Source organism: Gavia stellata, chromosome 9, assembly GCF_030936135.1.
Source record: "Gavia stellata isolate bGavSte3 chromosome 9, bGavSte3.hap2, whole genome shotgun sequence".
Taxonomy (NCBI): Eukaryota; Metazoa; Chordata; class Aves; order Gaviiformes; family Gaviidae; genus Gavia; species Gavia stellata.
Window position 1 is genome coordinate 28915895 of NC_082602.1, and position 20718 is coordinate 28936612.

Genomic DNA, 20718 nt, shown 5'->3' on the forward strand with positions numbered 1-20718 from the left:
CTTAATTTTTAACCCACCAGTGCATTATTCCCAAACACTATTTCTTCATATAGAAGCATGTAAATCTTTTTATTTCCCCTCACAAAAGGTTCTATGAACCTAACAAATAAACCAATGTTGATATACCTGAGCCTAGGGACTTATTGCACAGTGGGGATTCTTCTCTTCCGGAGACTTGTTGACAAATACTCAAACAGGCTCTGTGTCTTTGGCAAGATCCAAGCATTACAAATTTTTCCTCCTGATCTGTGTCATCAGTCATACAACCAGGTAGTACAGTAACCCAGTGAAAGGAAAGGATACTGAAAAACAGAGTTTCCACCTCTCTTATTACCAGGGCTTATACATTGCTATGTTACTCACCATTTTCTGTAATTTCCTTAACAAAATACTATAATTCAGAAAAATACCAAGCAACAGCAATAGGTCATCAGTTTAAATTGTAAATAACAGTTGACTTTGTTCTCATTTTTATTTTCAAAGTGCCCTTTTGTAATATGACATTGCCTGCAATGTCTGGTTAAAGGATTAATTTTGTTCAATAAAGAGACAAGAATTGGAAGTCGGAAGCTTTTAGAAAGAAATTGGCATTCATAGACTGTGGGAAGCTCTGCAAATCCTGTGTATTTATAGATACATGTTTTTTCTAGATGGAGAAGAGCAAATAAATTAGAACAAAGAATTTATTCAACAGATGTTGTTGTTTGTTCTTTTCCAGAATGCGAAAATCATGAACGAATCTATTAATTATTTGAATAAATGCAACTACATTAATTCTACAGTTCATTGTTCCAACTGCTCTGCTTTGCAAGGAACAGACAAGACTATGTACAGGATACACTTGGTTTTTTCATTAGAAGGAATCAGTCTTGAGTCAGCAAAGTTCAAGATTCACCTTCTGTTTCAGTGGGACTATTCCTAAAAGTTAAGCATGTGCCAAAAGGTTTTTTTTTAAAAAGAAGGCAGTTTCAGCAAGTTAAGTACATGCTGGCCCCACTAATGAATCACTGCTGTAGCAAGGCCTCTTGTCCAATAGCTTCAAGATAAAAAATGCATCATTTCTTTTCCGCTACTGAAGAAGCCTGTTCTCTCTGCTAAGGAATGCCTTGCAGAACAAAGAACATCGAAGGCTCCAAGTACAGTCAGAAAAATCACTCACCACATATAACAAACATTTAGGAAAAACACGCTGTTAGCATTTGCCCAGTATTAACTGCAGCAGTGTACAAACCCTTCACACAAACAGTGTCAGTGTTATAAAATTCATGGGGTTTAGAGTAGTTGAGTCCTACATTTAAAAAAACATGTCTGCAGCTACCCACCTGGCCCACATTAGTGAAACAAGACACAACTTTCAAAGTAACCAGAGTTTCTCATAGTGTTATCAAAATTTCAGAGAGAAAAAAAAAAATCAGGTCTCAGGATCCATGGGTTTTTGCTGAAAATGTTCTTGGTGGCAAAATTTGTAAATATATTTCCTTCTGCTTTCCATTCCACAGTAGGTATGATAAAGACCCTGAGTTTTAGTATTTTTGCTTTCATTGTGAAAGTATTTTTAGTGTGGAAATATAATATAGCTCTACACTCTCTTCTTCATGCCCTCTTAATCACAGCTAGGTGCCTAAAGTTAAATGCTTATTGGAGGAATGGCCTGATGTTCTACAGAAATAAACAGCATAAGCAGGGTCTCCAAAAGTTCTCCCTGCAAGCCTAATTCTGCTTCTGCTGAAATAAGTTTTGGAAAATTCAATCTTAGACCATTACATAGGTCCTTTCATCCCAGGTGTTGCAGCTTTCCTCTGGCACTGTCCCATATTGATCATCAGCCAACTTCAGTGCAGTCTACTGCCAGAACAGGCAGTTCCACCCTTCCACCTGAAAGCTTTTTCTTTTCATCTATTTGTTTTTTGAGCTGGAAAGGGATTAGTTTTCAGGCAGATTAGTCCTCAATCCAGCTCACCAGATGGCTACACAAACAAGGGTGGCAGTGTGAGGTAGGGAGTGGGAAGGTGCAGCCAGAGGTGGTGAAGGATTTTCAGAGCCAGCCTGCACTTAAGTTGGCTTAACATGCTTGCAAAAACCTTAGTTTCCTCTTAGGTTTCTCTGCACCACAATAGCTAAGGGATCATGCAGATTTTGCCCAGCTAAAACCCATCTTAGTTCTAGAGAACAGCATTACTACTCTCCAACAAACATCAGGCTTATATACATACCCTCCACAACACGGTTTCTGTGCCGGGAGACCAACCTTTCAAACCTGAAGGACATTTGAGTGATCTGATAATTTCATTCTTTAGCTTCTAGTAAAAAGCTTCACTTCTTCATCAAGGATCAGCTGCAATGAGATGACATGTCTCCACTAATTTGGGACCATTTAATCCCAATTTAACCTGACTTTCATCAGGAGACTTGAAGCCCTATTTTTTCTTGTTTGTTTTAATTACTATCATTTATCTCTCCACCTTTTGCCAGTCTTGCATAATCGTAGCAATGTAGGTAGGTAGGAGGAATCAATCAGGTGGCATTACAAAGGTGAGTGAGTCAACTTCTTTTTTTCTGAGGGTCTTCCAGCAAAATTTAAATTCATCAGAGTAGATGAGGACTGGAATTCCACAGCTACAATCCATTAATCAGAATACCATTAAGAGAGCACTTGATAGATGTCTTGTTAGGACCACATGAGGCAGCTGCCTGTAGCATGCATTGTCCCAAAAGTCCACTCTAGTTTTATATTTCAGTGTTTGCAAACACTATTTTACCAGGGGAAGGAAGAAAGTCCTCAAACATCAGTCAAAGGTTCCTTGGTTATGAACAAAAACATTATTCACATGCTCAGGTGGGGGAGTAGAGGGTAGGATCAAGTATAACCTGTCACATGTCTACACCTGAGATGGTGGTAGGGACTTCCACTTACAGTCAATTGGAGAAAAGTAAGTGACATTAGGACATGATTTGTGTCATCCTAGGGTCAATTTCTTAATAGGTCAAATGACTCATGTCTAGAAATGCCTGTTTCTTTAGAACAAAGAGTTAAACATGAAGTACAAGAGAACAATGCTAAGCATTGTCCTCCCTGGTTAGGACAGCTCCGTCTTCCTTTCACAGTCGGTCTTAAAGAATACATAAATGTTTCAGTATAATGAAAACAGCATCATAGTGACCTCAGCTACCCAAATATACACAGCCTCCTTTAGAAGTCAGTCTTCACTAGCATTTTCTGCTGATGCAATTCAGTTTCGCTCATAACAACTCGAACTATCCACTAGGACAGAATCAAGGAGAGAAAACTACTCTAGCCAGGTTCATATTCCTTCTGGTAAAGAGCTGGAGTTGGGCCTTCCACCCACTGCATGTGCACTGTAGACTCACAGCTAATAAGTCAATAGGACAATGGTGTCACCACTGCCATTTATTTCATCACATTTTGATTTTATTTTCATTCATTTTTTTCTGGACCAATATATAAGGAAATCGGAAATGAAATTTCTAGTAATTTCAGGTTTAAACTACTTTTTAGTTTCCACACCAAAACACCAGTAGTAATGATTGCCTATCACCAAATATGAGAGTTAAACCCTTTTTTAAACAGCATGTGAAGAAGAGTCTTTAAACACAATATGGTTTACTAGCATATCCATATGTTAGCATATGTGAGAATACAAATCTTCATCATTATTATGAACTGTGCTTCATCACTTCCTATTGCATAACTCCAAATTACAAAAATTTTGTCAAAAATGCATCTCAAAGAAGACATCCGATTCCTTTTATGAATATGTCAGCATTATAAATCCTTAGTAAATTGTCAGTCAGTAGGGTGCTTGCATGATTAAAACCTTCTGGGCTTCGGAAGGCATTTTCTCTGCAGGAATTTGTCAAATCCTGTTCAGTTCACTATTGGGAGCACTTAAAAGACAAATAACGTTATATACAATCTGGCCACTGTAGATGCATTTCTGCCATTTTAATGAGTCTCTCTCACTTCCAGAAAACAAAATCATCACCATCCAGAAGGTAAGCAAACAATTAAATGCATGATACCTATTATGCCTATCCATTTAATGGCCATCTTTTGCTATCGTATATCCCCTAAAGTACACTGGTAGGTAGCATAGGTGGTACAAGGTGGCTTATATTTTGGTAAAGCTACACATTTTTTCAAAGGGAAGGAAAAAGAAAGAGAGAGTTTCTGTCCATTTAAATAGTAACAGATAGTGAGGAAACTGGGAGATATCACCAGGGCAAAAATTGCATCATAAAATCAAAGTGAGCCAACCACATTATCACCTACCTTACGTTTGTTTGTTGGACAAACATACAAGTAGCTCAAAATAGTCTTCAGACCAACTTTATCATTCAGTTTCTCATATGTTGTCCCATAATCTGTTGACCTACAATTCAAAGACAGACTTCATAAGTACAAACACTTAATCACAAAACCACAAGTCACTTGGCGGCTTTTCAATATAAGTCATGCTTTACATAGCAGAATGGCTCTCTAGAGCTACTTGAATGATTCATGTAGTATATAATGATACTTTATTATATACACACAGCATCATATGAGTGCTTATAATTTGCACTTAAATTAGATTAGGAAAAATTAAAACAGCATCTTCCCAAAGCATTTTAAAATAAACATGTACAATAAGAAATGCTAAATTCTTCATATAGAAGATGATAATGATTGTCAGAAATGCCAAACAGCAGACAGCCAGAGACTAAAGTTATCAATTCGTTGTATACTCCAAGCTTAGACTAATTTTGTTAAGAGTCTTGCCTCAGCATATTCCAAAGTAGCTACTCCAGCTGATTGTTCAGTGAAATTAGAGTTCAGTTTTCTGTGAAAAACATTGATGTCCTTTTGAAAACCTAACTACATGAGCATTACACCTACAATTTATATGGGTTTCTTCACATGGACTAGCAGAGAGTGTGGACGCATGTGCTTTATTCTTGCTTTAAGAGCCACCATTCAGCAGAAAAAATAATGTATTTCTGATATGAGGGTTGCCCATAGAGACTCTGACTACATGTCTTGGGGAAGCACAAAGCAAGTGAACAAGCAAGACTATGCAGAGTTCCTGTAAGATCTTCTCTAAACATGTGGCTAGAACCAAGATCAATTATCAGCAGAAGTTTTGTTCATTATGCAGCTCATGCTTACCTAAATTATGTCCTAATATCCAGGGGATTTAGGTAATCACCCTAAACCAGTACAGTTGATATCCACAAACTGCAGAAAAGTGACATGTATCTAGGTAACGGAGACTTCTAAAAGTATAACATATTCTTACAAATAAATCTGTATCTTTTCTTTAAAATGTACAAATAGGTCCATATAGAACTTCACTTGCAAGCAGTAACATGAATTTTCCCTTCTGCTAATCACTCCAAAACCAGTCATTCTACAGTAAACCCTAGGCACCCATTATTTCCAGGTTCTCTCCTATCTGGGAAACAATGTTTAATCCACAAGTGTATTTAAGACACTTAATGTCTACAAATTTTTTTTTTTTTTTGCAGAGCACGGAGGGTGTTAAATTTCTGGATGAGGTTCCACACCTACATTCATATCACAGCTTCTGGGATTTCAGATTTTGCAATCAGTACGTGAATAAAAGAAGAAGGCAGCAGCTTAAGGTTTTACCCATTAAGACAAATTGCGCTAAAATGTGTATTTGCATTGAAGTTGAGTCTTTCTATTCAGCAACTTATCAAAGCATTTGCATGCATCTGTCCTTGTCATATAACAATTGACCTATGGTTTACAACCATAGCTTTTTCCTTTCCCTCCTTTCCCCTCAATAAACATATGCACCCCTATGCACATGTGACCTTTGTTGGTTAGAATATTAACGTCAAATTCTCATCTACTGATTGATCTTTCCCTTTATAAGGTCATCTCCCTCAGGAGCACATATAAACTAACCGAGCTATTTCCTCAGTGGACTGAGAAGGAGTATACTGTTACAGCTATTTCTGTTACTGAATATTTCAGAGATGTTCCAGCATTCAGGTGAAGGGAGCCACAGCAGGATGCTAAACACAGCCCTGCCAAGGACTGCTGGCTCTCTTCACCACCCAGACTTCTCAGAAATTAGTATTTCTGTAGCGGTCTGCCTAAAAACCAATACCTATCCTTTGTGAAGTTTGGGCTGACAGAGACATGTAAAGATTGTAAGTACTAAATCTGACCTGCTGAGTTAGGAAAAAACATATTAATGAAGTAATGCAGCTCTTTATACCAGTGACAGTGATTTCAAAATGGGACCCTTCAAAAGGGGATAGGAACGAAGAAAATCTGACACATAAAACTTGCTTTGAAATTGCTAAAGGAAAGCAGCCAGTACCCCTGCCACAGCACAGGCAAACAGATGTTGAAGGCCTATTGCAAATGATTATCTTAGCCAGAATTGCCAGCCATTTCTTACTTCAAATCTCTAGGCAATTATTTTGCATTCATAGCTTTATTTACAGGTAACGTTATATACAGATTGAAGCGTGTGTTTCTGTCAACATCTATAAAAGCAGCTGAAAGATTGGAAAGCTTAGAAAAATGTAATTTTTTGCAGATGAACAAATACACATGCAATCAAAGCAGCTACTGTTAGATCTTACTCTCATTATCATGGTCTAAACTAGCAATAGCCAGTCCTTCCACCTGCCCAGTTACAAGTTGTTGTTTCTCTTACACCACTTTACAATTACCCATAATTTTAACAGGGAGGTAAATGTTATACAACAGCAAATAGGCACCTAGAAGTGCTTTAACACAAAGAAATGGTGATAGATACACACAGAGCAATGGAACAAAAGAATTGTATCGAATGAAACACTGCATACGCATGAAGCCTCTGTTGGGATCTAATTCAGGGGTATCACCAACCTGCATTCATCTTATTCCTATTATATATATGTATAAAAGCAGGCATCGATCAACAGCCTGGATAATGAACTCTTCATTTGTCTTATTAAATGGGGGTACAAAGCAGCATAAGACTCCTAACCCATGAAAACATATCAGCCATTTGGTGATCCAGGAAGGCAGCCAACTGGAAGTGTTGTGAAAGACAGATGCACCTCAGCAGGGTGCAGGCAGTAATGACAGTGTAGGATCAACAAATTCAACCCCAGTTATCTGAAGCGGAATGGATATCTATCAACCAGCATCTCCCACACTTTGTGTGGTAGGCTGCTTCTCTGAAGCTCTGCAGAGAGAACTCGGTTTTAGTGCATCTGTATAACATGAGCAGAACAAGCAAATACCTGGATAAATCATGTCAAAGGACAAAACCCAGGACCTGTAGAGCTGAAAACACAAAAATGAAACTCTCTACCTTCTGAACCATATGCTGAAAAGCCACAGCTACTGAAATAACTATATGTAAATGAATGAACAGTAAGCCCTATTTTATTAGCTCTTGTATAGACACGCATGTTGCAATGGTTTCTCAAATTGTTTGGGGGGACGGGGGATGTTTATACATGTTTCAAAAAATTAATTTAAATCCCTGTGTAAATTGTTTCATTTTAGCTTGATATGGCTTGGTACAGTTACAGGCTAAGTCAAAACAAGTCCAGATGAGTTTGAAACAGCAAGGTCTGCAGAGAGATTTGATATATGTGCAAGTCTAACTAAATATGGAAAAAAACCCACATATGTGTTATCTATAGATTGTGGATGTTACTGAAATACAGATGATACTTAGTAAAAGAATAATATTCAGAAACAGAGTATTTAGACTCAGTCCTGAACTTCACACCTGTCCCACTGTTTTAGTTGTAATTGCTTCCATTAAATCCATCCCAAATTTTACCAGTAGCCGTTTAGAATCAGATTCCCTATTTTTTCAGTAAAGCAGAATGATTTCTGCAAACACCCAGGAAGATAAACATTTTAATTATTACTAGTTCATTTGACAGTATAAAAAATACCAAAACTGTGGGACTGAAGCTCTGACTTCCCTGAGTAATAAATCAAAACAAAACTAGAAACATGGAGAATAATTTATATTTTGCAAACTATTTGCAAGAAAGTTGACATTTAAATAACTTCATTATTATTCATTGACAGGGCTTTTCCCTCTTCTCCCGTCAGGGTAAATGACATTTCTATTACAGTATTGTAATAAACTCCTGCACATTTTGAATAAAGTCACTGAATTCCATTAGTCCACCTACTGTCATGAATATATCTCAATCCATTCCTACCAATATTTCACAATTATAATAGGCATTCTGAATCAACCAGTAACATGAACCCTATGGAAATTTTCTTCTTTCTCAAGATGCGCAGACTGAAATTCAGAGGACTGTCAGTTTCAATATATAGATTAAATAAATTCCCTAGCAAGTTGCTGTTTACTCTCCTTTGTTACAAATCTAAGGTTGTCTGTACTTATTTTACATAAGCTGCTGAAGACTTGAAGAATCAACCAGTTGATTGTTTGGTCATGGTTTCTTTTCAATGAGATCTTTCTGGAATGCTCCACAAGAAAAAAGAAAAACATTTCATACTGACTTTAAGCTGTGTAGCATCATGTCTCCTGCCTATTAGAGTGCAGCTTTCTTCCCATAAAAAATATACGTTAATAGATGAAATTTCTTGTTATAACACACATCATTAGGAAGCAATCACTTTAGTTGGCACCATTTACTATTTTTTTTTCTTTTTCCACCAGTTATGCCTGGTTTTCACATATTAACGTGAGTGCTTCCCCCACCTCCACACCATGAGAAGATTGTCTATGCACCACGTACTCACCCTCCTTCCTCCACGGTTTAATGAGCTGCTTTAACCGCTGTCCAAGTGGCAGCCAGCCCTGGAAGGCAGGACCAGAAGCATCTGTAATGTGGTTAGGGAGCAGCAGAGCAGGGCAGCATGTCGTGACCAGGGGCAGTGTGAAGAGATGGGCTCTAGCCTATCTCTCCTTCTGCACATGAATTCTCCCCTGGCAGAAGTCAGGTATTTTAAGAAAGAAACAGCAATGACTATTAGATCACCTGTTCCAACCTCTTGTATAACTATGTTTGCCACCTGGTTTCCCTCCAGAGGGACTGGGCAATTGAGCAGGACATTTGCAGTTGCTACCATATTAATCTCTACACGAGCAGATTTTTGGATAAAAGGCTTTCAGATCGCAGAAGGCAGAACTGTGGAGCCACAGGCTGCACTTACAAAAGGCTTTCACTGAACAAGTGTTTGAATAGAAGAATAATTAAGACATTTAAAATGATCTTTCACATCTGAACGTGAAAAACATTGGAGCTGGCAATTCTGGAGCATATTTGTACTCCTGTGTGCAATGTTTTAAGCCTGTTTGTAAACTCTGCCGTAGAGTTGTTGACTTTCGGATTCTTTCTGGGGATCTTTCTAGGCTGAGTGCTATTCCCTCACCACTTAAATCAAAACTCTTTCCTTTATGGTTTTATAGCCAAGTACTAAAGTTTCCCATTGATTTTTGCCATGCCACCATGTTTCACAAAAGCTAGTAATGTCAAAGCCTTCTTCAACAGCTAACCATTTAAGTTCACATGTTCTTCCTATTAAGCCTTTCACAAGCCATTGACAGATGTCACTGTTTGCCTGTTTTGATTTAACTCCTTCATGTCTAACTCTGGTATTTTTTCCAGAAAGTAATAATGTCTGATCTCAGCTTCTCTCTCAGGGAGGAACTGTGTTTTTTTATCCCAGTCTTCATTTTCATAGAAAGTTACTCTTGTTATAAAAGTTACCTTGCTTCACCTGGATGCTTCTCACCACTGGCTGTCTTTCTAACTCATTGTACAAATAATTCCCTAAGGACTCGCCCATTTCTAATAGGAAGTCTTTGCCTAGCTCATAGAGACTGACACATTTTGAGGGGAGTTTTACACCTCCATGTTGAAGAGCAATTGCAAGATGTAAACACCATGAATCCTGTGTCCTTGGACACAGTTTCTATGCAGCAAAGAGGCAGACCTTGCCCTCATTTGTACAAGTTCTCTCCTGAGGTCACACTCTGAATGGTTATCAGTCTGTGTCGCCCCAGTACACAGGTTATCACATTAGAAAGTCTGTGGAATTTTCCCCATGGACTTCTTAAGGCAGGACACAGGATTTTTATTTAAAGCTCCTGTATCCCACTGAGCAGCCCAGGCCTTTCAACACTGAACTGATTCGTGTCCCTGACACACTGCCTCTGCTGAAGGTCCTTCTGCAGCTTGCGACCAGCCATACTGTGTCTTTATGCCTTCCCTGGCCTCCTCTTCCTCACTTTATTTATGAATCTTGGCTGATTTTTAGCTATAGCTCATTTGCTTTAAGGAGGGATTAAGCTAAAGTGAAGCTAGTTCAGAGAGGCTTTTTTTGCCTTCATAAGATTTTGGTTCAAGAGGGCAGTGTTAAGTGGTCTGACACCAGTGACAAGCCAAAGAGTTGGTTAGCATTTCTTTAAATGTCTGTAATGGCTCTGCACATGTCACAGCATTAATACACTTCAAATTTACCCTGGCAGGTTGAAATTAACTTTTAAAGACACCTCCAGGGTAAAGAAAAGGAAGAGATTTCAAAACTCAGGGGACCCACATGTCTCACTCCCTAAGTGAACACATTTCTGATGACTTTTGTCTCATGAGGCACTCAGCAGGCTGGCAAGTATTATTGTTCCCACCTTCTAGGTGGGGGAAACAGAGGGAAAGACTAGATAACTAATCCTACATTTGAATGAAGTCTGTGACAGGGCCAAATGCAAGTCCCCTCAGGCTCCACCAACTTCCCACTTCATCCTGACAGCATAAGTTTTCTCAGGTTTCGTGTGTGTAAATAAGGATTGGAAAGAGCCTTAATATCAATGTGGAAAGGAAGAAATACAACATTAGACACAGTTTAAATGTGCATTTAAAAACAGACTTAAGCCTCCATTTTGAAAATGTCCTGCTTCCAGTTTGAGTTGTGACTGTAGGTTTTACTAGAAATGAAGTTACAAATTTTTATATGAGTTTACTGAAAGGTGTATTTTCTCTTATGGAAAGAATTTTCTCATCACAAAATAAAGTTTCCCACCTACAGAAGCCATCAAAAAGACTTGGAGGATGAGAGTGGGTAAAAAAAATACAAAGAAACAATAGAAAACTATGAAACTGACATTTCTCTGCATAATCGGTTAAATTAATTCCATTTTCTTCTTTTTAATCAACTTTTATTTGGAATAATCTAAATGAACAGAAATATACAGACACAATATTTGGCTTAATATAGTTCAGCTGATTATTGCTATAATTTAAAGATGCAACAAGCAGGAGAAGCAGCTCATATTTTATCATCCAATCCAGAGTTTACATATTGCATTGGATAGTTATTCAAAATCTTACCCAATGAGAAAGAAAGGAAATACGGGGTGGAAGGGCCAGGAGATGTTATCTGTAGGTGACTCAGATGAGTTGTTTATTTCCCCTTAAAATTATGGTTGAAGAAAAATAAATTTAGCTAACTTACCTTCACTGCTATTTCAGTTGAGAGTTAGCAACTCAGGTTAGCAATCTAAGCAGAGAATACCTGTCCCTCTATCTCTATCGTATCGAAAGTAAGGACCTTCCATTCCTTTGCATATATTTAGTAGAGGGCTTGCCAGAATCTGTAGCCACAAGGCTAAACCTCCATCTGCTGATGCAAGCTGTAGGTATAGATCATCATGTCATAGCCTTCCACACTCCTATTATCATCTGGGGCTGAGCTGAGCACACATATGGGTTTTGGTACAACCCAACCATTATGGCTTCAGCAAGCCACACCTTTCACCATACAACACATCTTCTGTACCTTTGAAAAGGCCAAGGAGAAGGAAAAACCTTTGCAATTTGGAAAGTTTTAGGAAAACAAGTAGTAGTTCAATATGTCTGAGGCTTTGAATCCCTCTGTCAAGGTTAACTAGAATTTGGTCAATAGCTTCAGAAATCATGGGATGATGATGGTGGGAATCTTCCAACAGGACAGAAGACAGGTTGTATAGGCTAAAAGGAAGCCGTGTCATCAGGGTGAGGTTATTTCTTACTCTCATCTGTGTCAGAGGAGAGGTGAAGGGAAACAGTCAATTATGATAAATACACAAGTGTTCCCAGTTGAACAAAACAGAAGAGCAAACCTACTAACACCATAGTGCACAGCGTTAGGCAGCAGCAAGATTTATGACTGTTGAATGCAAGGACAAAGAAAAGAATTCTCCTAATAATCTGGGTAGCACGTGAATGCTGACTAGGCTGGCAAGACTGAAAGTTGACAGAAACTTAGAAATCTCTCCAATTGCCCAAGCAGATCACGAGGCCCTGTAAGTCCTGTAAGTGCTTTTTTATCATCTGAAAGCTTGGAAGAATTGTGCTGAATGGGCCTAGGCACTCCTGTCCTGAAATCAGAATGATCCACCTGGATTGATCCACACTGTCCTTGTTATGATGCAAACCTCGTCCCTCTGTGAACTGCTAAAGACTAGTTCGCATCTATGCTGCTAAAGCATAGTACTCTTTGCAGAGATCAATCACACCTGTGTTGTTTATTGTGAACAACCCTTAGAACAAACTAGTCCGTGCTGCTCACCCAGCTTCTTCTTGGAGACACCTAGTAAATGGAAATGGAAATGAAAACCTAGGGAAGAGATAGTCTGTGGCGTAGATCATCAAAAGTAAGATAAGGAATTAAAAGTAGAACGAGGTAAAGCCAAAACACCAATGTGGATATATCTAACTGCTTCAGCTCTGGTGACACGTGTATCCTGTTGCATAATATCTCTTCAGATCATCTCATCTTACCAAACTAGCCATGGGACAGCATAACGCACATCAAACTTTCATGTTTAACAATCCAGAGGCGTCTTGTGCGTGCAAGCTGGCATTAAACGGCTTTTTTTATATCAGTTTCTGATGCCACTGCCTTTTTCAGCAGAAGTAACATTCCATTGTATTGTGGAGATGAGCTTTTTTACCTTCAGGCTTCAGAGAAATTACTGCATAAAGGTTGGATACCCAAAGAAAAGAGCAAGATTGAATACTTTAGCAGAAAAAAAGATCAAATTTGGATTAGATGAGAAAAATACACTCCCCCCCTTTAACTGTTTCTCTAATTTTAGGTGTCTGTCCTGTCTTGTTTGACCAGTAATTCCCCGTTCACTGCACAGTACAATGGTTTCTCCTGCCAGCAGGCTAAGAACAGAAGATTCTGGCAGTTGATAAAATCCATATTCAAACTCCCCACTCCTCTGCCTGTTGATCAGAGGTCAGATCCTGATCACACTCTCATGTAAATCCGAAGTATTTACTATGGAGATGCACCACCGTAAACATAGAACGGGACAGCATGAGCAATCAACTCGCCTTGGCTTGGACGCAGCTGTTTCCAGGGAATCAGAAGGATCTTTGCTGTCAGAATTCAAGACATGAAGATTTTTATTCTAAGCGTACAATTCTCAACTTTTTGTGCAAAAAACAATGCACTGAGATTTGACTGGACCCTGACCTGAAAGTGTTTTCTAGGCACTGTTTTGCAGGAATGGACTGTAAATCCAGGGTTTTGCTGTGGAAGACCCCATTTTGGGGGCCACAGCTACATTCTGGAACTCCTCTCAAACACTGCTGTGCTAAATGACCACTTGCAGGATTAGCTCTGGGAAAGGAGCAGGGACGTCTAGGGCAGAGGACTGCATTTGTAGCAAAGAAACTGTGGACTTACCACCTATTTTGCCTGGCTAACAGATAGCTAGCAAGACTGGCTGTTGCCCTTGAGGGCAAGGTAAGATGGCAGTAGAAGAAACTGGGGCTTTCACCTCCATTGCTTGAGCAGCAGAGAGGATGACTCTCCAGAGCTCTCTGCCTCAAATCTGCCTTTCAGCTTCTTATCTTCCTGTGGCCTGAAAGACTCATCTCCAGTCCCTCGCTGACAGAAGCAGCAAAAGTCAAGAAGAGTGTAGGGAGGCTAGTAATCATAACCACTTTAACTATTCTAATCCAACACTAGGTGAAAGCCTGCAGTGGGAAACTAAGGAATAGCCATCAAAGCAAGACCTCCACTTGTCCCTCTCAGTGAAAGACTCAAGAGGATGGCACTAGCGGTGCTCTGGCTGAAACACTAGTGCAAACTCTCCTGTTCTTTCTATGAGTCATTTTGTGCCATGGTGCCTGGATGCATGTGGGAAAAATCAGTAACTCCAGTAGGACCACTAATTTTTGAGAGCTAATTAATATATACCAAAAGCTGATACATTATTTACGCTTGTGCATCTGACTGTATGTACACTCCAAGCATTTTCTCCTTCCCTGTCTAAGTCCATAGTACTGTTTTTCATTATTTTTTTCCATTTGCCATTACAGCATTATTTTCAATGAAGGAGCAGACCCTGAAGAAAGGAATGAAAGTTTACTGGCAACAGGCTTGTTCCTTGTTACCTGAGGGAAATTTTTTGGGATCAGTGGACTACAAGTGGAAGAGCACCAGTCTGGAAGATCTTCTTGTCCATCTGTCTTGTTGGGCTGCATGCAGGCTAGGATGCAAATTTCCACCCTTCCTTCATCAGAGTATTCTCCACAAGGTAACACTGCAACTCAGAATGAAGCCATTCCTATAGGTCCAGCCTGACTCAAGGCTTATGGTCATCAACAAAAAAAAAATCTCAGCTTAGCTGTGATGGATATTAAAGTTGTTCCTCCTTACATTTAAATTAAAAGATGCCTTTTAAACTGGAAGAATTGAGAATGACTAATGATTCTTCTTGCCGTATGTTTACACCGGGCATACTGACATCACCACACCCTTAATGTCAAATTCTTGTTTGTAAAGTGGTTCTTTGAGTGTTGCATCTTCCCATTTCCACCCCAGTCTGGTGTAAATCACACAAGTAGCTAGGACTGTAGCCCAGTAATCATCACACTATTAACTTTCTAATTGATGGTAATGGCCAGAATAAATTTCAGGCACCCAAGGGGTGGTTAATGGATTTTGTAGCTTGAGGGCAGAGCAACAGGAAGTTTTTCCATTAATCAGTGAGATGAGACAACCACACATGTCCTACACTCCCCACCCCATCATAACACTGAGGTCATTGCAGCTTTGTTGAAAAGCTGGGTGTTGCCAGGCAAAAAAAAAAACCCTCACAGCAGGCTGAGCTCAGTTACAAGGTTTGATATACTAGTTCAGCAGAGCTATGTTAGCATCCATAGTCACGTTATACATCCAGAAAACTGCTTTAGCCCATCTACAATTAAGAGTAAGAAGTTGTTTTATTGTGTCATAAAAATGTTGCAGGTCTTCTCTGGCTTTTAGTACATGGCTTGCAGAAGAGGCTTTCTAGCTAGCACCATCCAAGCATTTGCAACACAATATGCAATCTTCGTTCTATCTTGCTGGTGCAAATCAACAGCTAGAAAGCTTAAAAGATCCAGACAGCCCAAAACATTATCGTCAAAACCATTGTCCAAGCCCCTTAGTTGTTATAATGGACCAACTCCCAAGGACCAGTACCATTTTAAAACCAGCTAAAAACGTGCCTCATGTTAATTTATATTAAAGTTCGTTGGAAGATGAAATTACCATCCCTCAGGCAATACCAACAAATTTTTTTTTGCCCTGTTTTAAACTATCGTGTTTCCCAAAATCTGGATAGAGTAAGAACACCGGGGAAAAAGAGATTAAGTAAAAAAAAATAAAAAATTCAGAGTGTTTCATCCCACTAGTACCAGCGTTATCATTATCCATTCAATTGAATATTTTATAATACAGTCTGGCTGTCACCCCACAGGAAAAAAAGCTCAAATGAAACAAGGAGAAAATCAAAACGAAACACACTTTCAGTTTCAAATCATTCTGACATTTTCTGTCAAGATTTCAATTTTAAGATATTGCAAAAGATTTATCTGACTAATGCTGCATTTCCCAGCAGAAAATTGTTCACTGAAAAGGTTTCAATTAGTTCTCTGAGTCCTACTAGTGAACAGGCTAAGCTGTTAGCTAGACTGTTACTCTACAACATCACCTAAGAAACAATTTGTTGTTGCTAGATTTAAAAGTTGTGCTAGTGGATTACTCGGATTACTGTACCCAAGAATCACTAATTAATGCTTTAAAACAGGCAAATACAATGAGTGTTACTTTTTTTCTTTTTAAAATCATTTGAATGATGCGGCTGTTTGTGTCAGTTTCAAATAATATACATCACCCAGAGCCACGCAGCTTTATTTTTTCCTCTTGGTTAGTAGAAGCGTATTTATCACTATGTATCTCAAGGATCAGTAGGGTTATAAAGCTTGCTATTTATAGCTACTCTTGGGGTATGGAGCAAGAGACAGTAATTTGTTCCTTTGACATCTAACCTTAGGTCAACTCCAGTAGCAGAAGATGGATTTTTACAGGAAATGAAATGAAAGTACACAACAGAAGATTAATACCATTTCCTAGGCCTGGGGAGAATGCATGCTCCAAATTACTCTGCAGAAAAAATGGTCAGGAGCATGTGCTATGTATTAAGAATAGAGCAAGATGTGGTCAAGGTGAGGTGTTCAAAAAGTCTATTAGCAAACTGATACACTGGCATTTGTGTGTGGAGGAACTGCAGGCTGATAGTCTAGAAATGAGCTCAGCTCTTCTGGTTCTTTGATTTTGAAAGTCATCCTTAAGTCCGTGCCAGGTACAGATAAAATGGAATCTTGCTTTTACGTTACTGGTAAATGATAAAAGAAAGGTAAAGCTAGGCTGTAAATTCCATATCAGAAACATCTTGCACAAGATCAAGTTACCATTTTGCCGGGCCTTGCAAAAACATTTTGTATTAATTATATTTTCTGTTTGTGAAAAAATAAAGACTGCAGATTGAAACATCTTGAAAAGATCCCTTGATACTAAAATCCTTATTGATGGGCCACATTTGTCCATTACTCACAACTTATATTCAAGTGCCTTTTAAAAAAAATACGGAATTTGACCAGAAGATTTTTCCCCCCCAAACCATCTGTTTTTAATTTATTTGGAATTAAAATTATAAGAAAGGTCTTTCCAAAGCTGTTGGTGCATAAAGACATTAATTATACAATCCAGTCATTAAAATAATGCTACCAACAGGAACTCAGCCAAGTACCTGAGAAGTTCTTCTACCTTCTTATAACAGACCTATCATCCTCAGCCACCACCAATTTCCTTAAAAAAGATGTGTCTTCCAACGTGCTCAGAAAGTCAGCAAATTTCAATAAATTCTTTGCTGACCCCCAAATCTCACATGTGACCACAACAGCCACATAAACTCCAAAATTTATGTGTAATGCCACAACATACCTCCAACAGAGTCCATCACTTCCAGGCATACTACTGCTCTATGCTAACACAATCATGTAACTACTAGTGCAACGGACTCAATCAGGCTGCAATGTGTCCCCTGCTGGGCAGTGGGCAGGTGGTGGTGTATATATATATATTATATGTGCCCATTCATATTCCTATCATGTGAAGGGGAGGTGGCATTAGTGGAAAAGAAAATAATCCATCATATGTTGGACAGACAGGATCTTAGCGTTTACTTCTATCCTGTGGGCAATGCAGCCTGCTTAGCTCCTAACCCAAAGAACAGCTTAGGTAGCTATATTTACGGGGTATTATTTAGTGCCACATGGAAGTATTCTATGTCCCGAAACAGCTGGAAAAAGCCATGCTAATTTCATCTGTGTGGAAGCCAAGTCTGGTAGAACAAGAGTTATTAATTACAAAAGGTTCAAATTTGCACTTTGAATGACAAAGGTCACACAGCTACATAAAGATAACACCCTCAAAAAGAACCTTCATAAGTCCCTGGACATTTGTCTGGGAGATGCTTGCCAAGCCCTGTCTTTCTGCTTGATGGAAAGTCACTGATATATACCTATAAGTGGAAGGTCTTCAATTTAGTTTTGATTTATTAGGACCCAATTAGAACAGACACTTTAAGTAACAGTCGTCACAATAGCCAACCACTGGAACTGTCATGCTGGATGGTGGGGCAGGGAAGGAGGCAAGAACAGGTGCAAGACTTTAAATGTGCAGTTCAACTGGGGAGCAGACATTCCGGTATCACAGGTATGCCCAAAAACCCACTTTCAGCACTATCAACACACACACGCCTCCACCATCTATCAAGCAGGCTGCCAGAAATCTGATAATTTATTGCTTAAAGGTCCAGTAGCAGGTGAAATAAGACCAGACAACTGTGACCAATTCTTCTAGGTTTCCATAGATGAAACCCCTGCCAAAAATGCACTGAATCCCCCTTCTTCAGTGGATTAGAATTGGAGCACTGTAAATACACATAAAAGCAGTCAGTGATTTTTCACTGCTTCAGAATAAAGTTCCCTGTTCAGCCTATCTAATATTTGGGTGAATAAGGCACCTTAACCTTCACATCATGTGTGGGTTTTTTTCCTCTTTCCATCCTCTTCCCCCTGTTTTAAAATTTATGGTTACCATTTAGGCTGATTTCAATTTCCATTAATAATATGTGCAACTGATGTACATTTAAGTGAATTTAATCATGTTGTAGTGACAGGTTTAGCTTAAAGCGGGGCTTCACATAGAACTATCGAGTAAATTTCTCTTGAAAAGGTCAGTTTAACATTTAACAGGAGGGCCCATTCCAGACAAATTAGAATTTGCTCTACTTGTTTCGAGTGCAAACACTTTTCAAGCCAGCTTTAACAGAGGCATGTCAATCAAAAAAAAAAGTGTCAAGTGCCCAAGGGAGAAGGTTCACTGATGCCTCCACACACAGCCAGCCCAAAGGCTGCTCGGACAAGTGGGCAAAACCGAAATATTCCCGCCCCACTGTTCAAGGACTGGGGCTGGACTGGAGCCGGACCACACCATAGAAAGTAGGGAAGGCAGAGCTGGGAGAGTTTAGGCAAGCCCCTGACAAGTCAGAATGCTCATTTCTAATTGCTGCAGCAACAGGAATGCAGTGGGAATAACCTTGTGTGCTACGGAGAGGGGTTATTGTGCGTATGTCCCATCAGGATTTATTATTGCTCCTGTGCCTGTCAGAGGCAGTTCAGCTTTCCAGGACGGTGGCAAGGTAAGCAGAGAGGTGATACTTGTAATGCTGTCTCAGTGGCAACCTCAGCAGTAGCCCAATTCCCCTATAGCTGGGGTTGGTCCTGCTTCCAGCCTAGGAAGACAAATGCCCTGCAGCAGTCACCCAGATAGCCCTTCCACAAAATATTTTCTTTATTAAAAGTCTTCACAGCAGCATTACCACAAGTCCTGAGTGAACCACATGTGGCAGATACTGCCTCCCTACTCTGGGTGGGGCAGAACACTAGTACCCATTTTTTTGTTTTGTTTTCACCAGGACACTTCTCCAGAGTTCTGGTCAAACCACTATGTGGAGACTGGAAAATTTTCTACCCTTGCTGGAGCCGGCCTCAGCAGCACAATCTCTCGAGTTTTACGTAGTCTTTTTCAGGGGACCACCTCATAAAGTCACAGGTTCCCAGATTTATACCACCACTGCAACATATAATGTAAGATCAAGTCAGATAAGTTTCCCAACTCCAATCTTACATTACCACTGAGAGTTCAAATTGACAGTAGTATAGGTAATTAACACACCTCCTATGCCTTGAATTTGCTTTCTGATATATTTATTTTATGGTGTCTAATTCCTGTAACAGCAAAGAGAAGGAACAAGCAATACCTGCCTTCCTTCTTTGAGACTTTCATGGTTTTACAGGTCTCTGACATATCCCCATTAGTTGTCACTTTCCAGACCAAAGATTCCTGGTCACCTCAATCATTCCTTCCATACAAATCACTCCATACCTTGGCTCAATCCTTACTGCTCTTCTCTGAACCTTCCCTACTTCCAATATACTCTTTTTGAAATAAGACTGACCAAAACTGTACACAAAATAGTAATCTTGTTAGTATTGTATAGTTATTGAATTACAACCTCAGTTCTTGAGTTTCACTATTTACAAGAGCATCAAGATGAACCTACTGTCACGCAAAAAGCAGTGCATAGACACTTAACTGATGTGGGGGTTGGACTAGATGATCTTTAAGGTCCCTTCCAACCCAAACCATTCTGTGATTCTGTGATCTGAGCTTTGAAGTTGCTCAGACGACTCATAAGATGCCTACTCCCATGGATTCAGCAGAATCTTGTTGTGCTAAAAGTCCCAGTGTCCACACGTCCTCAGATGCAGAGAGACTTATCCTGCTGGGAGGTAGAAAAATATTCTGTGGCAGCCCTAAGCAAGTTCAACCCATAAAGGGGAGAAAAGCAACCCCTTTGCCATACCCTCTGTGTACCCTGCAGCTGGTGACAGCTGGCATCATCACAAATAAAAAGCAAGAAATAAGCTGTAGCATTTGAATCTTTGAACCAGTACCTCTAGAGAACACACAGTGACATGAGATCTTGTAGCATCTCCGCATTGCTGATGAGGCCTTCATTGTTAACAGTCACTGAGATTAAGACCTCCTGTTACTGTCCCACCCATACAAGAATGTAATGTGTCCTAGCAGACTTTTTCTTTGAAAATAAAGTTTTCCTTAAGGATGTTTTACATCAGGTGACAGTTTCTGGATAACGTCAAAACATCCTCCAGGGACATATCCAACCTTCCTAGCCAGCTGGCTGCCTGAATGACATCATCCATTTAGTGACAAGTTTCACAGTCTTTTTCACTATCATGTTTTCAAGGTGTTCAAGGAACGTGTGGATGTGGCATTGTGGG

The 20718-nt window shown here is 39.5% G+C and overlaps 1 protein-coding gene across 1 annotated transcript in view; it reads right to left on the reverse strand.

The window, feature by feature from the left end:
* LOC104258436 (VPS10 domain-containing receptor SorCS1-like) overlaps positions 1 to 20718 on the reverse strand; it is a 304871-nt gene that overhangs the window by 167733 nt on the left and 116420 nt on the right. Inside the window, exon 3 of the mRNA XM_059820842.1 lies at positions 4292 to 4391. Coding sequence (XP_059676825.1) covers positions 4292 to 4391 — 100 coding nt within the window. The remainder of the gene's footprint in view (positions 1 to 4291; positions 4392 to 20718) is intronic.